This window comes from Marmota monax, unplaced genomic scaffold (assembly GCF_021218885.2).
Source record: "Marmota monax isolate L192 unplaced genomic scaffold, Marmota_monax_Labrador192_F-V1.1 WCK01_AAM20220418_F8-fsc00068, whole genome shotgun sequence".
NCBI lineage: Eukaryota > Metazoa > Chordata > Mammalia > Rodentia > Sciuridae > Marmota > Marmota monax.
This window is the reverse complement of record NW_026692352.1, coordinates 4458999-4479706: the sequence shown is the minus strand read 5'-3', so window position 1 is coordinate 4479706 and position 20708 is coordinate 4458999. Positions and strand designations below refer to the sequence as shown.

At 45.7% G+C, this 20708-nt stretch overlaps 1 protein-coding gene across 1 annotated transcript; it reads left to right on the top strand.

Annotated features, from left to right (window-relative positions):
- Positions 1-13586: 13586 nt before the first annotated feature.
- On the top strand, positions 13587-19906 carry Ucp2 (uncoupling protein 2). The gene is made up of 8 exons (XM_046441945.2): positions 13587-13722; positions 14522-14679; positions 16946-17164; positions 17321-17531; positions 18311-18505; positions 18581-18682; positions 18985-19165; positions 19521-19906. Exons 3-8 carry the CDS (start codon positions 17039-17041, stop codon positions 19633-19635), a joined length of 930 nt encoding a protein of 309 aa, XP_046297901.1. The 5' UTR covers positions 13587-13722; positions 14522-14679; positions 16946-17038; the 3' UTR covers positions 19636-19906.
- Positions 19907-20708: the final 802 nt, after the last annotated feature.

Below are 20708 nucleotides of genomic sequence, written 5' to 3'. Positions count from 1 at the left end.
ATTTTATTAAAGCCAGGCACAGTGACACACATCTGTAGAACCAGCTACTTAGAAGATTGAGGCAGAAGGATCATCACCTCAAAAATAAATTTTACAAAGGCTGGGATATAGCTTAGTGGTAGAGCATCCCTGGGTTCAATGCCTATTGCTGCAAAACAAACAAATAAAACAAAATATTTTATTAAAGAGAAATTAATATTAAGTAAAGAAATACAATTGTATTTCTGCATACCACTTAATTTGTGTCAGGGCACTTTGAAAACGGCAGAGTGCTATACAAATGCAATGTGTATACATCCTAAGTGGCCCTTTACATTAGGTGCAGAGGTGAATAAGACCTGTCCTGTCTTCCAGGAGCTCTTCAGGGTGGAGGATGCTGAGCAGAAAGGCAAACCACAAACCACCAATTACCACAGAATGGTAAAAGCTACAAATGAAGGTACATATGAAGCACCCAGGAGAGGGTGTTCAGGTGAGGGACACTGAGCCTGGTTTAAGAGGCCAGAAGCTTCTTGGGGGAAGACCTGAAGGACAAATAGAAGTTACACAGGCAAAGGAAGGTGGATGAGAGTCACTCTAGGCAGAGAAGAGCTCGTGCAGAAGCTCAGAAACAAGACAAGAACAGGGCAGCCTTGAGGTTGCCAGCTGTTGGTGTGCTGGGTTGCAGACTTGCAGGGGTGTAGTGAGAAAGATGGAGATGAGGAAAGTAGAGGCCACATGTTATGGACTGAATTTGTTTCCCCAAATTTATATACCAAATCCCTACCCCCTCAGGTGATGGTGTTTGGAGGTGGAGCCTTTGGGAGGTAATTCGATTTCGATGAGGTCATGAAGGTGGGATTCCCCAACACAGGGTTAGTGTCCTTGTAAGAGGAGGAAGAGAGACCCAGAGATCACTCTTTCTCCTCACCGTGTGAGGACACAGGAAGAAGGCAAGCCAAGAAGAGACCCACCCACACACACCAGAAACCCAACTTCGGAACCTTGACCTTAGACTTCTCAGTCTCCAGAGCTGTTGTGTAAGACAACCAGTGTATGATAGTCTGTAATGGTAGCTTTGTGATCTAATATGCCAACACTAGGGAAATTGTAGTGTCTGGGAAATTGGAGTGTTTAAGTAGGGAATAATGAGCTGCAGAACAGAGAAGGAATTAGAGGAGTGCACTCTGGTCCTAGTTGGATGAGACTGTGGTTGGAATCAAGGCAAGAGTCTTTGAAGTGGCAGTTGAGTGGATAGAATAGTCATAAATCAATGGTACTTGGTAAGATTCTATCTGGAAGGAGTAGTGAGAGAGAAGAGCTGCTTACACGTGTAAAATAACATACAAATAATAAATTCTACCATCTTGCTGGGCATGGTGCCACACATTTGTAAACCCAGAAACTTGGGAGACTGAGGCAGGAAGATCACAAGTTTGAGACCAGCCTTAGCAACTTGGCAAAATTCTGTCTCAAAATTAAAAAATAAAAAAGGCTGGAGAGCAGGGGTTTTGGCTCAATGGTACAGCGCTTGCCTATCACCCGTGAGGCACTGGGTTCAATCCTCAGCACCACGTTTTAAAAAATAAAAATAAGCAAAATAAAGGTATCGTGTCCATCTACAACTAATAAAGATATTTTTAGAAAGGGGGTGGTGGTTAGGGATGTGGCTCAGTGGTTAAGTGCCCCTGGGCATTCAATCCCTGGTACCACAAACAAACAAACAAACAACAACAACGACAAAAAAAAAAAAAAAACTTACCATCTTTTCTATTTTAAAAGGTACAGATTTTTGCTGTTGGTAAAATAGTTCATATTGTTCTAAAACCATCACCACCATCCCTCTCCAGAACTCTTGAAACCCTGCAACTCTATTGAACTTGACTACTCCAAATATCTCATATAGGTGGAATCATAGAGTATTTGTCTTTTGCTTCACTTAGCATAACATTCTCAAGATCCATTCATTCGGTCTCATGTCCATTATTTATGCACACCATGTTTTTTTTTTCCTTTCAAATTTATTTATTTATGTATTTATCTTATAGTAGAATGCATTTTGATATATAGTACACAAATGGAACACAACTTCTCATTCCTCTGATTGTACATGGCTCAGGGTCACTCCACTAGTGTAATCATACGTGTATATACGGTATTAAAGTCTGTCCCTTTCTACTGTCCTTCCCATCCCCACAACCCCACCCCTCCCCTGACTCCCCTCTACACAAACCAAAGTGTCTTCATTCTTCCCTACCCGCCCCGTCCCCCCTCACTATGGATCAGCATCTGCTTATCAGAGAAAACATTTGGCTTTTGGTTTTTAGGAATTGGCTTATTTCTCTTAGCATGATATTCTCTATTTTCATCCATTTACCTGCACATGCCATAATTTCATTATTCTTTAAGGCTGAGTAATATGCATACCATGTTTTGTTTATCCACTCATCTGCCAATGAACACTTGAGTGCTTTCTACTTTTGACTATTGTGAATAACACTGTTATGAACATAGGTGTACAAATATTGTTAGACCACAACGCAAAGAAAAGACCACTGATTCCAATTAAAATCAAATTAAAGCAAGCTTATATTTTGACCATGGGAGCCAAAGACAGCCCCACAGCTTTCTTGCAGCTCAGCTTTATAGCCCAGAAAGTTACACAAGGGGGGGGGGGGGTTATAGAAAACAAAACTCTGAAAAGCATAACACAAAGGCTAGTTTATATTTTTGCTGGCCCCAACATCAGAATTTATGATGGTCATTAGAGCCTCAGAGAGGGTTGTTATCTGATCAGGGAAAGCCAGGCATGGGTGAATTCAAGGCACAGGCAGGCATTCCAAGCAAGTTCAGAATTTGCAGTCATTTATAGTAAATCCAAAATTAGCTTTTATGTCTTTGTGGTGAGATGGCTCCCAATTTTAAGAGGGAATCAGACTGGGTCTATCAATATCTCTTCAAGACAGTGCTTTCCATTATTTTAGGTATATAACTGACAAGAAACTGCTTGATCTTATGGTAATTCTATTTTTTATTTCTTTGAGGATTCACTATACTGTGTTCTGTAGCAGCTGTGTCATTTTACATTCCCACCAGCAGTGCACAGGGCTCCATTTCTCCAGTTCTTCCTTATTTTAGCCAACACTCATCTCGTTTGCTGTTTTATTTTGGTACTGGAGATTGAACCCAGGAGTGCTTTTCTGCTGAGCCATATCCCAGCTCCCTAAAAAAAAAAAAAAAAAGAATTGAGACAAGACATCACTAAGTTGCTAGGGACTTGTTAAGTTGGTGAGGTTGGCCTTGAACTTATGATCCTCCTGCCTTAGATTCCCGAGTAACTAGGATTACAGGCATGTGGCACCACCAAGCCTGGCTTTGTGTGTGTGTGTGTGTGTGCTGTTTTAATATATAGCTATCCTAATGGGCATGAGGTGGTATTTCATGGTGATTTTGATTTGCATTTCCTTAATTACTGATATGTTAGCTTCCCCTCATTGTAACAAAATACCTAGAATATATAGGAATATAATAAATATAAATATAAAATATAAGGGGGAGAGATTTATTTTGGCTTGACAGTTCAGAAGTTTCAATCTGTGGTCACTTGGCCTCTTAGTTTTGGGGCCTGTGACAAGGCAGGACCTCATGGCAGAAGCACCTGGAAGAGGAAATTGCTTGTGCTTGTGCTTGTTATAGAGGTATATTTGCTTCATAAAAGTTTTTTTTTTTAATTATGGAAACTTTTATTAATATGCTTAGGAAAACCAGTAATCAATTCTTCCTAAATATTACCTAAATTTATTTATTTATTTATTTGGGGGGGTGCTGGGGATTGAACCCAGGGCCTTGTGCAAGTGAGGCAAGCACTCTACCAATTGAGCTATATCCCTAGCCCCCTCATAAAAGTCTATCATGCTATACATTTGTAATATGTTCACTGTTATACTTCACAAAAAGTTTATTTTAAAAGTACACAACTTGAAGAAGAGACCAATAGTGATTTCCAAGGGGTGTGCATGTGTGTGTGTGTGTGTGTGTGTGTCTGACACTGCACCAGGCTAAGGGAACAAGCAGTCCACAGGCTCTTATGTGGGAATGAGCTTGTATGTTCAAAGAATAGAAAGAACATAAGATAGTTGCATAGCCAGAAGCCCATGTGGTTGGAGTGATGTGAATGAAGAGGTACAGTGAGATCATTCATTTATTCATTCATGAAATATGTGAGAGATGTGCCAGAGGCTGAGAAGACAGAGGACAGCCAATTGTTCAGAAAGTTTGGCAGAGAAATGAAGGAGAAAAAATAGCCATTGTAGAAGGAAACTCCTAAGGATTCCTTTCAATTTGCATACTCTCACACATACACAACACACACACACACACACACACACACACACACATATGACACCCAAGTAAAAGAGAGGAGAAATTGGAGACCAGGGGAACAGCTGCAGAGGCAAGGTCCTGAAAATATAATGGGACAGAATAACGAACATAGGTAGGAGGAATTGCTCTGCAAAGGATATAAGAAACCTAGAAATATAAGAGTCCTCAAGGCAAATATATATAAAAGGAAAGAGAAGCAAAATGAAAGCATCCTCTAATCTTTTCAGTGAAAGTTGAGGAATGGTCACATATGAAAGAGGGTTAATGGGCCTGGAGAATTATGTATAAGAAAGATGACTAGGGGCTGGGGTTATGGCTCAGCAGTAGAGCGCTCGCCTCCATGTGCAAGGCCCTGGGTTCAATCCCCAGCACTACATAAAAATAAATAAATAAATAAATAAAGTTATTGTGTCCGACTACAACTACGAAGAATAAATATGTATTTTTTTAAAAGAAAGATTACTATAACCAGGTGTGCTGGTGCACATCCACCACACCTATAATTTCACCCTCATGAGGCTGAGGCAGGAGGATCACGAGTTTAAGGCCTTGTCTCAAAATGAAAAATAAAAAGGGCTGGGGATGTGGCTCAGTGGTAAATGCCCCTGAGTTCAATCCCAGTAACACACACACACACACACACACACACACACACACAGAGAGAGAGAGAGAGAGAGAGAGAGAGAGAGAGAAGATTGTGAAAGCCCTTTATTCATAAAATATGATTTAATGAATAAACATGGAACCTCTGATGCAACCCAGATGCAATTCTCTGATCTGGGCCATGCTGAATTATCAGGCACAGGGCAGGCAAAGCAATTTGAAGTATGAGATGCCAGGTGTCCCAAAGTTTCCTCTGAACTGCCCAAGGGCCTTAGAACCCAAGACTTGGGGTTCCACATCCACCATGAACCCTTAGAATAAGTTGCCAGTCAACAAAAGACAAGGTCTTAGGAATTCATAGAGAAAAACATGTAAAGCAAGGTTGTCATCTACATGTCCACAATCAGTTATGATACAGAAATAATTATCTTAAGGAACAAAAATGACCTGTAATCCCAGCAGCTCGAGAGGCTGAGGTAGGAGGATCAGTGAGTTCAAAGCCAGCCTCAGCAAAAGTGAGGTGTCAAGCAACTCAGTGGGATCCTGTCTCTATACAAAATAGGGCTAGGGATGTGGCTCAGTGTTTGAGTGTCAATCCTCAGCAGAAGGGTGGGGTAGAGGTGGAGAGAACCACCTCTCTTTCTGTTGTGGCAACGTGAGAGTTGTTTTGTTATTCAATCTGTAGTTACTTCCTCAATTATCATTCAAATGACTCTGTATTCTCCTGGTGTCTAAGCAGAAAGTCAAATCTGGTTCTCCTTTCTCATCTGAAGGATCACTGTTTGCAAATCCAGTAGAAGCATACAGCCTGGTGACATAGCCACAAAAATTCCAGCAAGCCCACTTTGTTCCTTTCCATTTGCCTTGCTTTATAAACACTCACACAGACATGAACAAACTATCCTTGTAGTTCTGGTTTTTTTTGTTTTTTTGTTTTTGTTTTTTTTTTTTTAATATTTATTTATTTTAGTTCTCGGCGGGCGGACACAACATCTTTGTTTGTATGTGGTGCTGAGGATCGAACCCGGGCCGCACACATGCCAGGCGAGCGCGCTACTGCTTGAACCACATCCCCAGCCCCTGTAGTTCTGTTTTAACAAATGGAAAAGATTTCTCCCATCCTATCATTCAGCACTGAGAGCATATCTGAAGTCATATTTACTGTCCTTTGGAATCAAAGGCAAATTTGATTTTTTTTTTGACAGTTCCTGAGGTTTTGTAACTTTGGATTATAAAAGATATGAGGCTCTGACCTCTGGGTGTGGCTCTAGATAACTGATTTAATACATCGAGGTCTCCTATTCTGATGGGAAGGATTCACTGGTTAGAGGAGCCAGGGGAAGAAGCACTGTGTACTTTTTATGCAGAACTCTGTTGCAGGCTACAGGGTCCATATCAAGAAGGCAGTGGAGGAGATTCTGAAGAAAACTGAAATTGGGTTGTTCTGACTGCAGCCCATAGATTTATGATGATGGGGACAAGGTAGTTTGCTTCTGAGAAAAAAAATATCTCAGCACCTTGCCCTTCTCCTTTACCAGTGTTTTGAATCTTTTCTACTAAAAAAAAAAAACAAAACACTTATGTGCGAGTTTAATAACTTTGAGGAAAGATTTCTGATCATTAAAAAGGCAAGAATTGAGTCAAACAAGACAGTAATATGCTTTGTGTATCCTGTAGACAGGCCCAAACTGTTAATACTGGCTGTGTTGGGTGATCTGGACTCCCCCTGTCGGTCAGTTGATTTGTAGCTGAGGAAGCTTCTGTTCAGGTCTCTTTCCTCACCACTCCATCATGGAAATATCCTTTGTGGAGCTAAAATACTTTTAAATCTGTTTACAAATCAAACATCCTATCATTATGAATGATGTTGACCCAAATCGCTCATTTGTCTTTTCTAATGGACAAAGCCCAATGAGCAACGCTCAGAAACATCATTCCTGGGATGGAGGTACAGCTCAGTGTCCAGCGCCTGCCTAACATATTCAAGCTCCTGGGTTCCATCACCAGTACCACCAAACCAAACCAAACCAACAAAACGATGTTCTTAACCTGGTAAGTCTGTTTTAAAGATATTTGCAAGCTCTACAGCAGTATACTTATCTGTTGAAAAAAATTCCTTACTGAGTTCCAAAACAGTCACCTAGTCCTCAATTTATTACAACACTTTCAAGAAAATAAAATTGTCCTCAGACATTGATAAATCCAAATAAATACTTTATTATATAAATTATGTAGCACACTGTAGTTTAGTAATCCGGAAAGTAGAGTATCAAAAAAAGTAGAGTATCAAAACAGGTGATTTCACCCATTGCTTTTTTTTTTTTTTTTTTTGGCACTGAGGATTAAACCCAGGGTTTAATAGCATTGAGCTACACCTCTATTTCTTTTTATTTATTTATTTATTTTATTTGGAGACAGGGTCTTCCTAAATTGCCAAGACTGGCCTTGAACTTAAAATCCTCCTGCCCAAGCTTCTGGAGTCACTGGGATTATAGGTGTAAATATCTGACTAAATTTTCAGGCAAAATGCCTATCTTTACATCATTTTAATGAATTGATCAATTTACACCACCCACAATGCTTTAATGGAAATTTCCTCTGAGTATATTGGTAGAAGATGACCAGTATGTGACCATTCTTTAAATTTCAGAAAGAAAAATTTTTAATTTACACCAATTCTTAAGATCAAGTAGTGTTATCTTTTTATGTCAAGAAACCTGAGGTACTCAGCTCCAGTAAAATTGAGCAATGAATGATAACTTATCCCATTGTCCCAAATGTTCTCCCTAGTCCCATATTAAAGTGGTATTATCCTCAGGCCTTTGATTATAATAGCCAATAATTTAAACACATGGCATAAAATTATCTCAACGGTAGTAATTCCTCAAAACATTTTCATTTGTGTTTCTTATTTTTTTTTCTTTTTTACTGGGGATTGAACTCAGGGGCACTCAACCAATGAGCTATATCCTCAGCCCTATTTTGTATTTTATTTAGAGATAAGGTCCCACTGAGTTGCTTAGGGACTCACTTTTGCTGAGACTGGCTTTGAGTTTGTGATCCTCCTGCCTCAGCCTCCCAAGTTGCTGGGATTACAGGCATGGGTCACTGTGTGCCCAGCGCTGGGGGTTCTCTTGAGATGTACTTTGGAATGCCACTGTTCAGTTTTGATTAAATGAGAAAATCTGTGTGAAGACTATCACATACAACCTTTACAGGAAAGAATCTTCCACAATGCTTCCATCTCAGTAGGAAACTCTCTCTAAATGTTTGGTTCAATTTCATCTCTCAAGTGGGTTTAAAATAATTCACTTAAAAATATATGAGCATCAAATTTCCATGATTTCTTTTCAAATTTCTTTTCAAATGTTTTCTTGGTGGAGTGAGGGGAATTAATACTGTCAATCTACTCAATCTTGTTAGCAGAAACCACTAGAGATCTTTTCTCACGTTGGCTTTTTATTTATTTATTTGTAGTTGTAAACGGACAGAATGCCCTTATTTGTTTATTTTTATGTGGTGCTGAGGATTGAACCCAGTGCCTTGCACACGCTAGGCAAGCGCTCTGCCACTGAGCTACAGCCACAACTTCTCATGTTAGCCTTTATTGCTTGAAGTTTTCTGTTTTGTTTTTTTTCCTCTGCCATTTGTGGCTTTTTTCATTTTCAGTGTTTCAAACTAGTTTGTATATAAAGATTTTGAAGTTCCCAATCTCCCAGCTCAGAGGATTATTTTATAGTATTGAATAAGCACCAAGTCAAACTCCAGTTTCAATATGGTGTTAAAATTATATAACAAAATGTATGAAACATTGTTAACTTGATTATTTGCATGTGTGATATGTTCACAAAAAAGCCTGTAATATATAAAATTCAATGAAATAGATATGAAACAAGTTTTCAAAAAACACTTATCTGTATCCATAAAGTCTCCAGGTTTTGTACAGGGTATCTTTTTTTTTTTTTTTAACTTCATTTTATTTCTTTTAAGTTCCAACCCAGTGCCTCACATGTGATAGGCAAGCACTCTACCACTGAGCCATAACCCCGTCCTCTACAGGGTATCATATGACTTGGGCGAGTTGCTTGCTAAAAATCCAGAAATAGCCAGGCACTGTAGTGCATGCCTATAATCCCAGTGGCTCAGAAGGCTGAGGCAGGAGGATTGCAAGTTCAAGGCCAGCACTCAGCAATTTAGTGAGACCCTAAACAACTTAGCAAGACCCTCTCTCTAAATAAAATATAAAAAAGATGGGGTTGTGGCTCAGTGGTTAAGCTCCCTTGGGTTCAATCCCCAGTACCAAAAAAATTAAAATTAAAAAAAAAAAATCCAGGAATACAGGGTCTATAGCAGTGCTTTGATCTGCCTGATTCCACTGGGGGGAAAATTCTTTTAACGAAATTCCTTCTTAAGGAATCCATGTTGTAGCCTGGTGTTCTCCCCTTTCCAAGTGTCTGCGATCATCCTTTGTCTCTTGAATTTTGCCAAAAGTAAACAAACATCTCAGGAATAATATGAAGTCTTTGGAATTCAGATTTTTTTTTTTTAAAGAGAGAGTGAGAATTTTTTAATATTTTTTAATTATCGGCGGACACAACATCTTTGTTTGTATGTGGTGCTGAGGATCGAACGCAGGCCACACGCATGCCAGGCGAGCGCACTACCGCTTGAGCCACATCCCCAGCCCTCAGATTTTTGTTTTACAACCATCATTGTTACTGGAGTCCTAGGCCAGAGGTATGACTCTGGAAAGCCAACATTCCAGTTCCAGTCACTTATCCAGAAAACCATACAGAAAAGATAATGGTGAAAAGCATGAAAGGAACTTTAATTAGTGTAGCTATATTGGGAAGACCAGGGGAACACTCATCCTTAGCCCTGTCTTCAAAGGTCTGATAATGACTTCGAGGTTATATAGAAGGGAGAATGAGGGCAAGGATGGGTGTTTGCAGAGTTGGAGGCTTTGCACAGCTGCCAAAGCAGGTGACCTTGATCTGGGGTGGTCTGGTCCATCATTATCCCAAGGTTGTTTAGATGGGGTCTTGTTGGCTGTAAGAAAGTTGCTGTTGTCTGAAAGGTGGCTTCAACTCATCACAAGATGTTTATGGATCACCACAGTGACTCAGAGCAAAGGAAGGAGAGATGCCAGCAAAACTGAAGAGTCTAAGTCCATGTCACAGGAGGAAATTTTCATTCACAGGCCTTTGGCTCCATCTTGTTTTTTGATATTTCATCAGAGATCACTTACGAGTTTAGCAATTTTACTATGAATTCACCAAGATTCTGGGAATCAGTTCATCACAGCCAGTGGAAGAAGCTCCTGTGTAAAACCTAGATCAGTGAGTAGAAGGGAGTCTCCATAGTGCCGAAAAAGATTTTTTCTTTTCTTTTTTAGAGACAGAGAGAGAGAAATTTAGAGAGAGAGAATTTTTTTTTAATATGTATTTTTTAGTTTTCGGCGGACACATCTTTGTTGGTTTGTGGAGTTGAAGATCGAACCCAGGCCGCACTCATGTCAGGCGAGCGCTCTACTGCTTGAGCCACATCCCCAGCCCCGGGAAAGATTTTCTGCCTTAACTTCTGAGTATCCCCTCTGCTTCTGCCAAAACCATGTGCTCAATGTATTTTTCTTTCCTGCTACAAGTATCTAGTCCCAATCCAGCTCTGATCTCCCCAGCTGTTATCTGACAACTCCTTCTGCTTGTGGACAACACACAAAACAAATGCCTGGTGCCGGATTGATCAGGATTTAAATCAGGGATCAGGAATGTGTGACATTTAGGCAAGTCATTTTGAAGGAGGACCCAGTCACGGACCTGGCCAATTCCACTTTGTCCCTCTCTGACTCCATTGTCTCTTTTTTCTTCTATTTTTCTTGCAATACTGAGGACTGAACCCAGGGGCACTCTATTACTGAGCTACAATTTCAGTGAAAATGTTTATTTTGAGACAGTGCCTTGCTAACTTAGAATAGACTGGTCTTAAATTTTTGAACCTCCTACCTCAACCTCCAGAATAGTGACATACATACATATATATATATATATATATATATATATATATATATATATATATATATATATATCACTCTCTTCCAGCGTTACCTTGGATTCTGGGAATAATAGGCCTGATTGATAAGCATAGTTATGACAAGGGACCCAAATATAGGGACAGATCATCCACAAGACTGCCCCCCAAAGTGGGTGTAATTGCCCCTAATGAACTGAGGCTTCCGTACTAAGCAAGAGTAGTCATTTCATGAAGGGAACTGAGTCGCCCTTTAAAGGGACCATGACCTTCCTAGAACTGTGGAGCTCCACAGAGCCAGTCCTGATACAACGATCAACCAGACCAAGGTCTGAACGAGATGACCTACTCTGCCAGCTATGAAAAACCCCCAGCCTTGCAAACTGAGGCCTTTGCATTTGTTCCCCTTTAAATTCTCGTGAGCCTCTTAAAGACAGATCTTTAGTCACGGAACCCTTTTATCTGTTCTTTCCTGCACAGCCATGCTGATTGAACTCCTTTTCTACCCTTCATCACTGCTCATCTTTTTGATTGGCATATAGAGTTGGGAGACCGAGTCTGATATACTGGGATCCCTGGAGCCCAGGTCTTTGTCCTAGGATTCTGGTAACAATTTAACCTCTTTGGGACTCTGTTTCCTCTTCCTCAAAATAAAAGTTAATACAGGTTTTCAAAAGATTATGTGAAATAACCACAATGCACCTGACACATAGTAATTGTACTCAACAAATGTTCCTCTCCACCCTATCCTCCTGATGCTAGATACTGAGAACTTTGATGATAGAAATGAAATAGAGTCACTTGAGTTCAAGAATACCGAAAAACGTTGAGTGGGGCCGATGTTGAGAGCCACAGCCGAAGGGGCCCCAGCAAACTTCCAGCTGCCGGCTGATGATTGGCTCACAGCAGCAGCAGCAACATCTAGCTGATTGGCTCCTCTGCGGTGATGCTCATTGGGCTGTTTCCCTGCCCTTTCAGACCAGGGAGCTGCTCATTGGGGGACTTTTTTGGCTCCGCCCACATGACCCAGCCAATCGGCCTCAAGAGCAGGAGGATTGTGGGAGGTTGGAGAGAGAGGCTTGTGGAAAGCTGGTGGTGGCAGTTGGGGCTCTGAGGGTTTTTCCTGAGAGGTTGTTTTGTTTGGCGTGTGTGGTTCTAAAAATAAAGTTAGTTTCTTTTGACAAGTGGCTCCTGATTGTGCCCAGCCAGACTGCGGCCGGCCTTCACTTAGGAAGGGAGACTCGGCTCTGAGGGCAACAAAGTGTCAGGTTGGCTTGCTGGAATAAAAGGAAGGAGCTAGTTTTACAGGCTGCTTGCAGGTGTGGACTGGGGTTTTGGATGTTAATTGGCTTCAACCTATGAGGGTACTTTAACTGAAGTATCCTTGCCCTGTGTTAAGGATGAGTTAAGTGAAAGTATCCTGGCTCTAATGGTGTGCCTGGTGTTGTTTCAGGATGGAAAATGAGGCTTATTTGGTATCTGATAACTGTGAATTAAGGTGGGACCTTCTAACAGCAATCAGGCTCTGAGCCAAGGCCCCTGAGTGCATTTGCCCTTTGTCCCTACTATCTCACTCCCCCTGAACTTTCTACAAAGCACTTTCCATAGCAGTTAAAACTGTACTTAACCCCTACATAGAGGCCTTTGGAGGGAGTGATACCATAAACAAAGGAAATAGCTTCTTGCTCTTGGAGTGCTCACAATGTAATCCAGGAGACATAGTCCGTGCCCTGACTGAATACTTGAATCCTGTGAAGCAGACAAGAATGAAAGCAGAGGAAGGACAGAGGTTACACAGAAGTAGGGACTGGGAGTTCAAGGATAGAGACAGTCTTCCTTCTTCTGTTCCTCAAATGCATGTGTTGTCCTGGCCAGGGGACCCACCTATTGGTTGTTTTTGTGTATGTCATCCCCACAAGATCATCAGCCAGTTGAGATCCCTGCCCAGGGCTGAGCACCCAGATGGCTCGAGCCAGCTCTGCCTTCCTTTCGTGGCGCCGGCGGTTTGTTTGCTCCTCCTTGCCTGGAGACAGGAGGTCACGCTTGGTGTCCCCGCCCCGCCTTTTATTCCCGGGGTCCCCAAGGGCAAGACTAGCACAGCAGCAGAGGAACTCCCGCCGCGCCCAGCTGTCGGCGACGGTTGCCGGGCCACCTGCTGCTGCAGCGGGATTGGCTCCTCCCCCACCCCAGGGAGCCCGCGCCTCCCTCCACAGCCTGGGGTCGCGGAAGGCGGGTACAAAGGGAGTGCGTGTACCCCCTGCAGCCTCTGGGCGGCTGGTAGAAGGTGCCCTGGCCAACAGCCAGAAACGTGTAGCCCCTCACCAGATTCTTCTTGCTTCCGGTCGGGCTGACCCCCCGGAGAGGGGGAGGTGGAGTAGGGAGGCGCGAGGGGGCGATCCTCCGAGAAAGAAAAGGGGGTAAATACGGTGATGGCCCGCGCGGAAATGGGAGTGGAGGAAGGCGCCAGGCAACCTCCAGGAGGGACAGTTCCAGTGGAAAGGCGGCGGCTCGAGAGTTCCCGCTCCCACTGTTGGAGCAGGCGGCTCTTGCCTGGCCCCGCCCCGCCCTCAAGCCACGCCCCCGAGGCTTAAATTGCGCTGCCGCCCGCGCAAACCCGGTTGCAAGCCCCGCTAAACCGCGCGTTGGGATCAAGCTGAGTGGGTGCTGCTTTCGCGTGACCTCCGCTCGCGGACAGAGTCGCCTACGCTCTCGTGTTCTCTCTGCAGCCCGGTGAGCGCAGCTCCAGCCCTGCGCCCGCCACACCTGCCCATTCCCGCTAACTCGGCTCTGCGGACTCTGTGCTCCCCGCTCTTTAATTATCTTCTCTCCTCCCAACCTAGTTTGTAGTTCTTATTGTCCTCCTGTGCTTTTTCTTTATCCCTCTTCTGTTGCCCTTTTCCCAACTCCCTTTTGTCCTTTTCCTCTTGCGTCCAGTTGGCTGTAATTTAAGCCTTTCATTATTTCCCCTCAGCCACGATGTCCAGCCTGCCTTGAGTGGGGGTCCTCCGGGCCTCTGTGATGGCCAGGATGATCCTCCCCTGGGGGCTCCAGGCCTGTGCCCGCAGCGTCTTTCCTGGGGCATTTCTGCTGGGAGGAGGCTTTGAGCTACTTTATCCCGGCCCACTACCAGCCGCTCCAGGCCCCTGGCAGTCCAGATCTGGACCTTAACCAACCCCAAAGAGAGGGACTGTCCTATCATGACCCCCCTCACAGTACTCCTACTCAGCAAGTCTGCTGACTGTTGAGTGATACCAGCCTAGGGGACTATCAGGAAAACAAGCCTGCAAGAGAGCCAAGGTTTGATACTAAGCAGACAGGAGAGAAAGGACTTCTAAGTTGATCCCCCACCCCAGCCTGTGTGTGCATCTAATTAGTCCCTGGCTGCCTGGGTGGAATGGGCCCCAACCCTCTTCCCCCAGATCAATGACCGAGTGGGCTTTTGTGTCTTAGGCAGGTGGTCCTTGCTGGGGTGTGGTCTTTTAAGATGGATTTCTCCTTTTAAACTTTCTCCCTTTGCCCTCACCCACAGGACACATAGTATGTCCTTTAGGTGTTTCGTCTTCCAGCCATTTTCTATGGAAAACCAAGGGGATCGGGCCATGATAGCAGCTGGCAACTTTGAAGAATGGGACGCCTTTAGAGAAGCTTGATCTTGGAGGCCTCATCCTGAGACCTAAGCAAAGCCGGGTAAGAGTCCAGGATAAGGGAGTGGTCTCCTATTGCCTTTCTGCCCTGTTCTTGTGTCAGCAGCATATTGACAAAAATAATTACTGTTACCACCCAGTGAAGTGGCTCTTCACAGTTCATTGAGCACTTTCATCATCCTTGATCTCCTCTAGCCCTTAAGCCAACCTTGCCAAGCCAAGGATGATGGTCCCCATTTTATAAAGGAGGAACCTGAGGCATATTCAATGGCCTCAAGTCACCCTGGAAGTCAGCAGGAAATCGAAGACAAGAATCTATTGTTCAAACTTCTTATTGTTGACTCTAGCTTTTGACTATCCCTGTGACTGAGATTAATAGTCAAGTGAGTGTACTTTTTGAGCTCTGAAACTGTTACTTTTTATCCTGGGACGACAAAATATGATTAATTCTAGGCCTGAGTTTTACTAACTGTTCTCAGTAGGGTTTTAATACTTTTGCCACTATACCCACCCCTCTCATCAAAGACCTGACCTTTGGCAAACCCAAGTCAGCATTCAAAATGGCAGCTGAGCCCCTGTCCACTTGCCTTTGAGCTGGGTAGCAGCTAGCCTTCTCTGGCCTTCACAACACCCTGCAATCCAGTTCGAGTGATAAGACTCTCATATCTGTGCCCAGAGAAGGTACATCAGCTGCCTGATCCTTCTCAGAACTGTTTGATTGGCATGAGAAAAGCTTCCTTGTGAAAGGTCCTGTCTGTGCCTGGGGCTGAGAAAACAGGAAGAAAGAAATGACAAGTTGGGCAGCAATGCAAAACAGCATAAGCTTTGGAGCCAAGAAATGTGCTTCCCAAGTTGCCTATCTAACATAGAAGTAAGTGCAGGTGCCTCACAGGGCAACTGGGAGGTCTGAGTGAGCTAATAGAGTGCCCCAGGCAGTAAGGTGGGATAAAATGTGGAGCACCCTCTGGGGGAATGAGGTATCAGCAGGAAAGCTGGGGAGGCAAGGAACTCTATTAGCCCATTCTGCCATCTGAGCATCAGTCTCACTGAGCCTCATGTGATCAGACTCCATGGCAATGTGAATCAGGTCAAGCCCTTTCCCAATAGGGGTTTTTGAAGCAGTTGTTTTGATTAGTTGCATTTTGATTTCCCCATTTGCCCCAGCCATCTGAGGTGACTCAGGAGGAAGAAGCTGGGTGAGCTCTTTCCCTGGGTCACAGGCAACTCCCACAACGTCCTCTTCAGGCCACCCAGCTCTTACCTCCTGAGGCCCAGCGACAGGAGCAACCAATCAAGCTGAGCTCAGAGCAGCTGCTCCTGTGTAATCAGGGAAGGAGAAGCAGGTTACCCTCCCCCTCTGGGGTGCTGGGCTCACTTCCTCCTGGGGCAGCAGAGGAGGGTGGTGTTCTAACTCTGAGAACAAAATGGAGCTTTTGGTTTCCTGTATCATTTTTCAGAGCTCTGACTTGCACCTCCCTTCTCTACTTCTCTTGTAGAGGAGCAATCCACCTATTGAAGGAAAGTGTAGGCCAGGAGGAGCCCGGCACTCTATATTGCTTCCTCTCAGGCCTGGGAATTGCCCAACATCCTGTAAGACTCAGCTTACATGGTCTAAAGTCTTTTCTGATCACCCCTCTTCCTTACCTGTTTCCCTGAGAAGTTATTTGTCCCCTTCTTTGTACAGCAGCTAGAATTCCCTGCCCATCCTGGTGCCTGAAAATAAGGCCCCTCCAGGGTGAATATTGCCCCCTGTGTCTCAGTGAACCAGTGCCCAACAAAGCAGGCTTGTTGAACGATGATTAGAGAACCCAAGCTGTGTGGGAGCCTGGAAGGATTGAATTAGTCATCTCCTCCCTTCCTTTTCTTCTCTTCAGTAATTTCAGACCCACAGGAACCTCTCCTGCTTAAAAATCTGGAACATAAGCCTGTAGGTCTTTGCTTGTCAGGTCGTGGTCTGGCAGAAACCTTTCCCTACTTCTGCCAGCCCTCCAGAGAGCTCCATGAGCAGAACTGTGGAGCAACCCCTGTTCCAACAGACCAAGAGTGGGGTCAGTGTCATGAGGTAACACTGGGATCACCGGGATCCTGACTTCCTGAAAGAAGCAGGAGGGAGTCCTTCACAACATCTGAACTCCTTAGGCAGGAATTGCTTCTCTAGCCCCCACTTGAGTCACTTGGAAGTTAACTCCTGTTTTCCCTCCTAGGGCTGCTGAGTCCTGCTTAGGGGATTTGTTGGGAAAGGAAGGGGTGGCGAGCAGGGAGGGCCTGGGGGCACTGTTGCTGATGGGGCTTCTCTCCTTTTGGCTTAGATTCCGGCAGAGTTCCTTTATCTCGTCTTGCTGATTGAAGGTGCCCCCTTCTCCAGTTCTTCATCTCCTGGGAGATAGCAGGAAATCAGAATCATGGTTGGGTTCAAGGCCACAGATGTGCCCCCTACAGCCACCGTGAAGTTCCTGGGGGCTGGCACAGCCGCCTGCATTGCAGATCTCATCACTTTTCCTTTGGATACTGCCAAAGTCCGGCTGCAGGTGAGGGAATAAGGCAGAGGGAATAAAGCGAGGCTGCCTAGGGGTTCTAGTGGTATCCGATCTGCTCCCTCACGCAAGGGGGGTGTTTGGGAACATAGGAATGGCAGGAGATGGGGAGGCAGCCTGTTTCTATAGCTACCTGTCTTGACCTTGCAGATTCAAGGAGAAAGTCAGGGGTCAGTGCGTGCTGCAGCCAGTACCCAGTACCGAGGTGTGCTAGGCACCATCCTCACCATGGTGCGCACTGAGGGCCCCCGCAGCCTCTACAATGGGCTGGTGGCCGGTCTGCAACGCCAGATGAGCTTCGCCTCTGTCCGCATCGGCCTCTATGACTCTGTTAAGCAATTCTACACCAGGGGCTCTGAGCGTGAGTGTGCAGCTGGACCTAGGCCTCTGGGTCTTGCCTTTATTTTTTCCTTGCTGATACATAGTACATGTAGCTGAAGAGCAATTGTAGGCCCCATCATCCCTAGGAGGATCAGAGGAATGGAGAAGTGGCAGGGACCCTAATTCTAATGATTTCTGAGGACTTGGGCTATGTCAGGCTCTGAACAGGACACCCTCCCGTGACAGTTTTCATCCCACCCTGGGAATAGGTAGAATTGTTGCAGTGTCACAGATGAAGAGGCTGAGCCTTGAAGTGGGGGGCAGGACTCAGCCAAGGGCACACAGTGGGGAGCCAGAAAACACAGCAAGATTCTTGCCTCCAGGGCCAGCTGTCCTGCACTTCACCTCTGTGATATGCCCTGGTAACCCTCCATTTCACCCATGAGGAAACAGAGCTCAGAATCACCTGGCAGGGAGTAGATATGGGCTGAGAACCCAAGTCTTAGGAGTCCCAGTCTATCAAGAACCCACTTCTCTTAGCCTTGGATTTTGGTTAAATGGAAATAATTCTGACTTCTCTCAGCCGTTGAGCAGGTTAAATGAAGTGTATTTTAAAAGAAAGCCCTCTTACTCCTTGTCTCACCCTAGCAAACAGTAGAGACAATGATACTGTGTTTGATGTGAGAAGTTCGTAGAACAAGCGTTAATCTGGACCTTATTCCTGAAAGTCAGACCATGTGACATGGTTTGAGTGAGGAGAGAGGAGGTGAGAAATGAGGGCAAGCCCAGCCGGCCACTGACACCATGGTTCGCCCACAGATGCCAGCATTGGGAGCCGACTCTTGGCTGGCAGCACCACCGGTGCCCTGGCTGTCGCTGTGGCCCAGCCCACAGATGTGGTCAAGGTCCGGTTCCAAGCTCAGGCCCGTGCTGGAGCTGGCCGGAGGTACCAAAGCACTATCTATGCCTACAAGACCATCGCCCGAGAAGAAGGGTTCCGGGGACTGTGGAAAGGTGTGTACCAGATGTCTCCCCTTCCCCTATCTTCCTCCCCTTTCCCTGGTCTCATGCAGGTTCTCCCTGTTGTAGGGACCTCTCCCAACGTTGCTCGTAATGCCATTGTCAACTGTGCTGAGCTAGTGACCTATGACCTTATCAAGGATGCCCTCCTGAAGGCCAACCTCATGACTGGTAAGTTAGGGTAGATGGTGCAGGAGTGGGGGTAGGGGACTGGTGGCCTAAGGCCACATCTTTTCATTCTGTTTGCCCTTTGCCTGTAGAGGGAGTTTTATTTTGTACTTACCCTATGGAAGCTAATGGGGATGAAGATCTTACTTGGCACCTTGAGGATTTGAGGCAGGATTGACAAAAGGGCTTTTTAGGTTCTCACAATGGAGTCTCTTTTGACAACCATGAGCATCTTAGTTTTAATTCTCTTGCCTCTGGGATGGTGGGTGAGGTGTGCTGAGTCCTTGCCCACTGCTCCTTGGCAGATGACCTCCCTTGCCACTTCACCTCCGCCTTTGGGGCGGGCTTCTGCACCACTGTCATCGCCTCCCCTGTCGACGTGGTCAAGACGAGATACATGAACTCTGCCTTGGGCCAGTACAGCAGCGCTGGGCACTGTGCCCTTACCATGCTCCAGAAGGAGGGGCCCCGAGCCTTCTACAAAGGGTGAGCCTCTGATCTCCCAGCACCACTCCCCAATTCCAGGCCTTCTAGCAACCTGTACCTATCACAGGTGGGAGGGAACCACCTATAACAAAGTGTCTAGGTATTAAAATGAGGACTCAGGGCAAGGGGTGCTACTCAGTGGTAGAGGGCTGGGCTAGCATGCATGAGGTCCTGGGATTAATGGCCAGCACTGGGGGTTGGGGGAACCACAGGGTGGGATTCTTGCTCATAGTAATAGCTGTGGGCTCAGTTCACTGAGTCCTCCTTGGAATAGAGCGACCAGCTCCGATTGGATGCGAGGGCCCAGTGGGAAAAGCCAGGGATGCCCCTGTGACCTGTGTTTTCTCTCCTCTAGGTTCATGCCCTCTTTTCTCCGCTTGGGCTCCTGGAACGTGGTGATGTTTGTCACCTATGAGCAGCTGAAAAGGGCCCTCACGACTGCCTGTGCTTCCCGGGAGGCTCCCTTCTGAGCCTCCCCTGCTGCTGACCTGGCCACCTGGCTTTGGCTTCTCCTCCAGCTGCCCTGCTTCCCTTTCCTCCTTCCCTCCCCCACCTCTTCCTTCTGCTTCTCTTCCCTCCACCTCCCTCCCTGCTCCCGTGTTCCCACCCCGTCCATTACCTTATCTCAGGACGCCTGGTTCCAGCTAGGATCCCAAGCCTTCAGTCCCTTAAGAAGTTCAGCCTGACTCATTGTCCTCACCCCCAGCCAGCCTGTCACCCATAAAGCAAGCTCAACCTTGGTGTCTCTTCCCTCTATCATAGCGCTTACCAGAGGTCTTGGTCCACTGGACCCTGGTGGGTTGGGGAGGAGCCACCTGACTTCAAAAAGGAATGAAACCCACTTTCCACCTCCATGGGGGCCCCTAGCCCATTTTTCTCTCCAGACCCAAACCCTGGGCTAAGGTGGCAAGCAAAGAGCAGCCCAGAGAGACAGCAGTGGCTTAATCCTTGCCTCCCCATCCCTTGCTGAGCCTGGTGACCCAGTGCCTACCTTCCCAGCCCCCAGCTGGCTCCAGGCCTATTATCCTGCAGGGTGAGAGTACTCTGTCTTCCCGGCATCTCCTGTACTTTTTGGAAGATTTAGAGGACGTTGAGAATGATAGATGCAGTGGGCTTATTTTATTTTTTATTACAAACGGCAAAACCAGCCGGGCACAGTGGCACACACCTGTAATCCCAGCGGCTTGGGAGGCTGAAGCAGAAGGATCATGAGTTCAAAGCCAGCCTCAGAAAAAAGCAAGGTGCTAAGAACTCAGTGAGACCCTGTCTCTAAATAAAATACAAAATAGGGCTGGGGAGGAGTGCCTGGAGTTCAATCCATGGTACCCAAAACAAATGGCAAGCCCACCTCTCCAAAATCATAGTCCTTGATAGAACAAGTGGGGCTACCTCCCACCCTCCCCGGTCACACCCAGAGGAGGAACTGTTCTGAACTGGGCACAGGTTGGGTTCAGGTTGCAGAGCAAACATCCTGCTTATGCTTGCCTGGGTTTGGGGCTCAAAGTGTCACCCTCTCCCCAGACTAGGGATACCAAGGAGACGT

What these genes read in the sequence shown, in the direction of transcription:
- Ucp2 (XM_046441945.2), top strand. Translation starts at nt 17,039, where the DNA reads ATGGTTGGGTTCAAGGCCACAGATGTGCCCCCTACAGCCACCGTGAAG. An exon ending in CTACACCAGGGGCTCTGAGC is followed by an intron (nt 17,532 to 18,310) that starts GTGAGTGTGCAG and finishes GTTCGCCCACAG; the next exon opens with ATGCCAGCATTGGGAGCCGA. An exon ending in GTTCCGGGGACTGTGGAAAG is followed by an intron (nt 18,506 to 18,580) that starts GTGTGTACCAGA and finishes TCCCTGTTGTAG; the next exon opens with GGACCTCTCCCAACGTTGCT.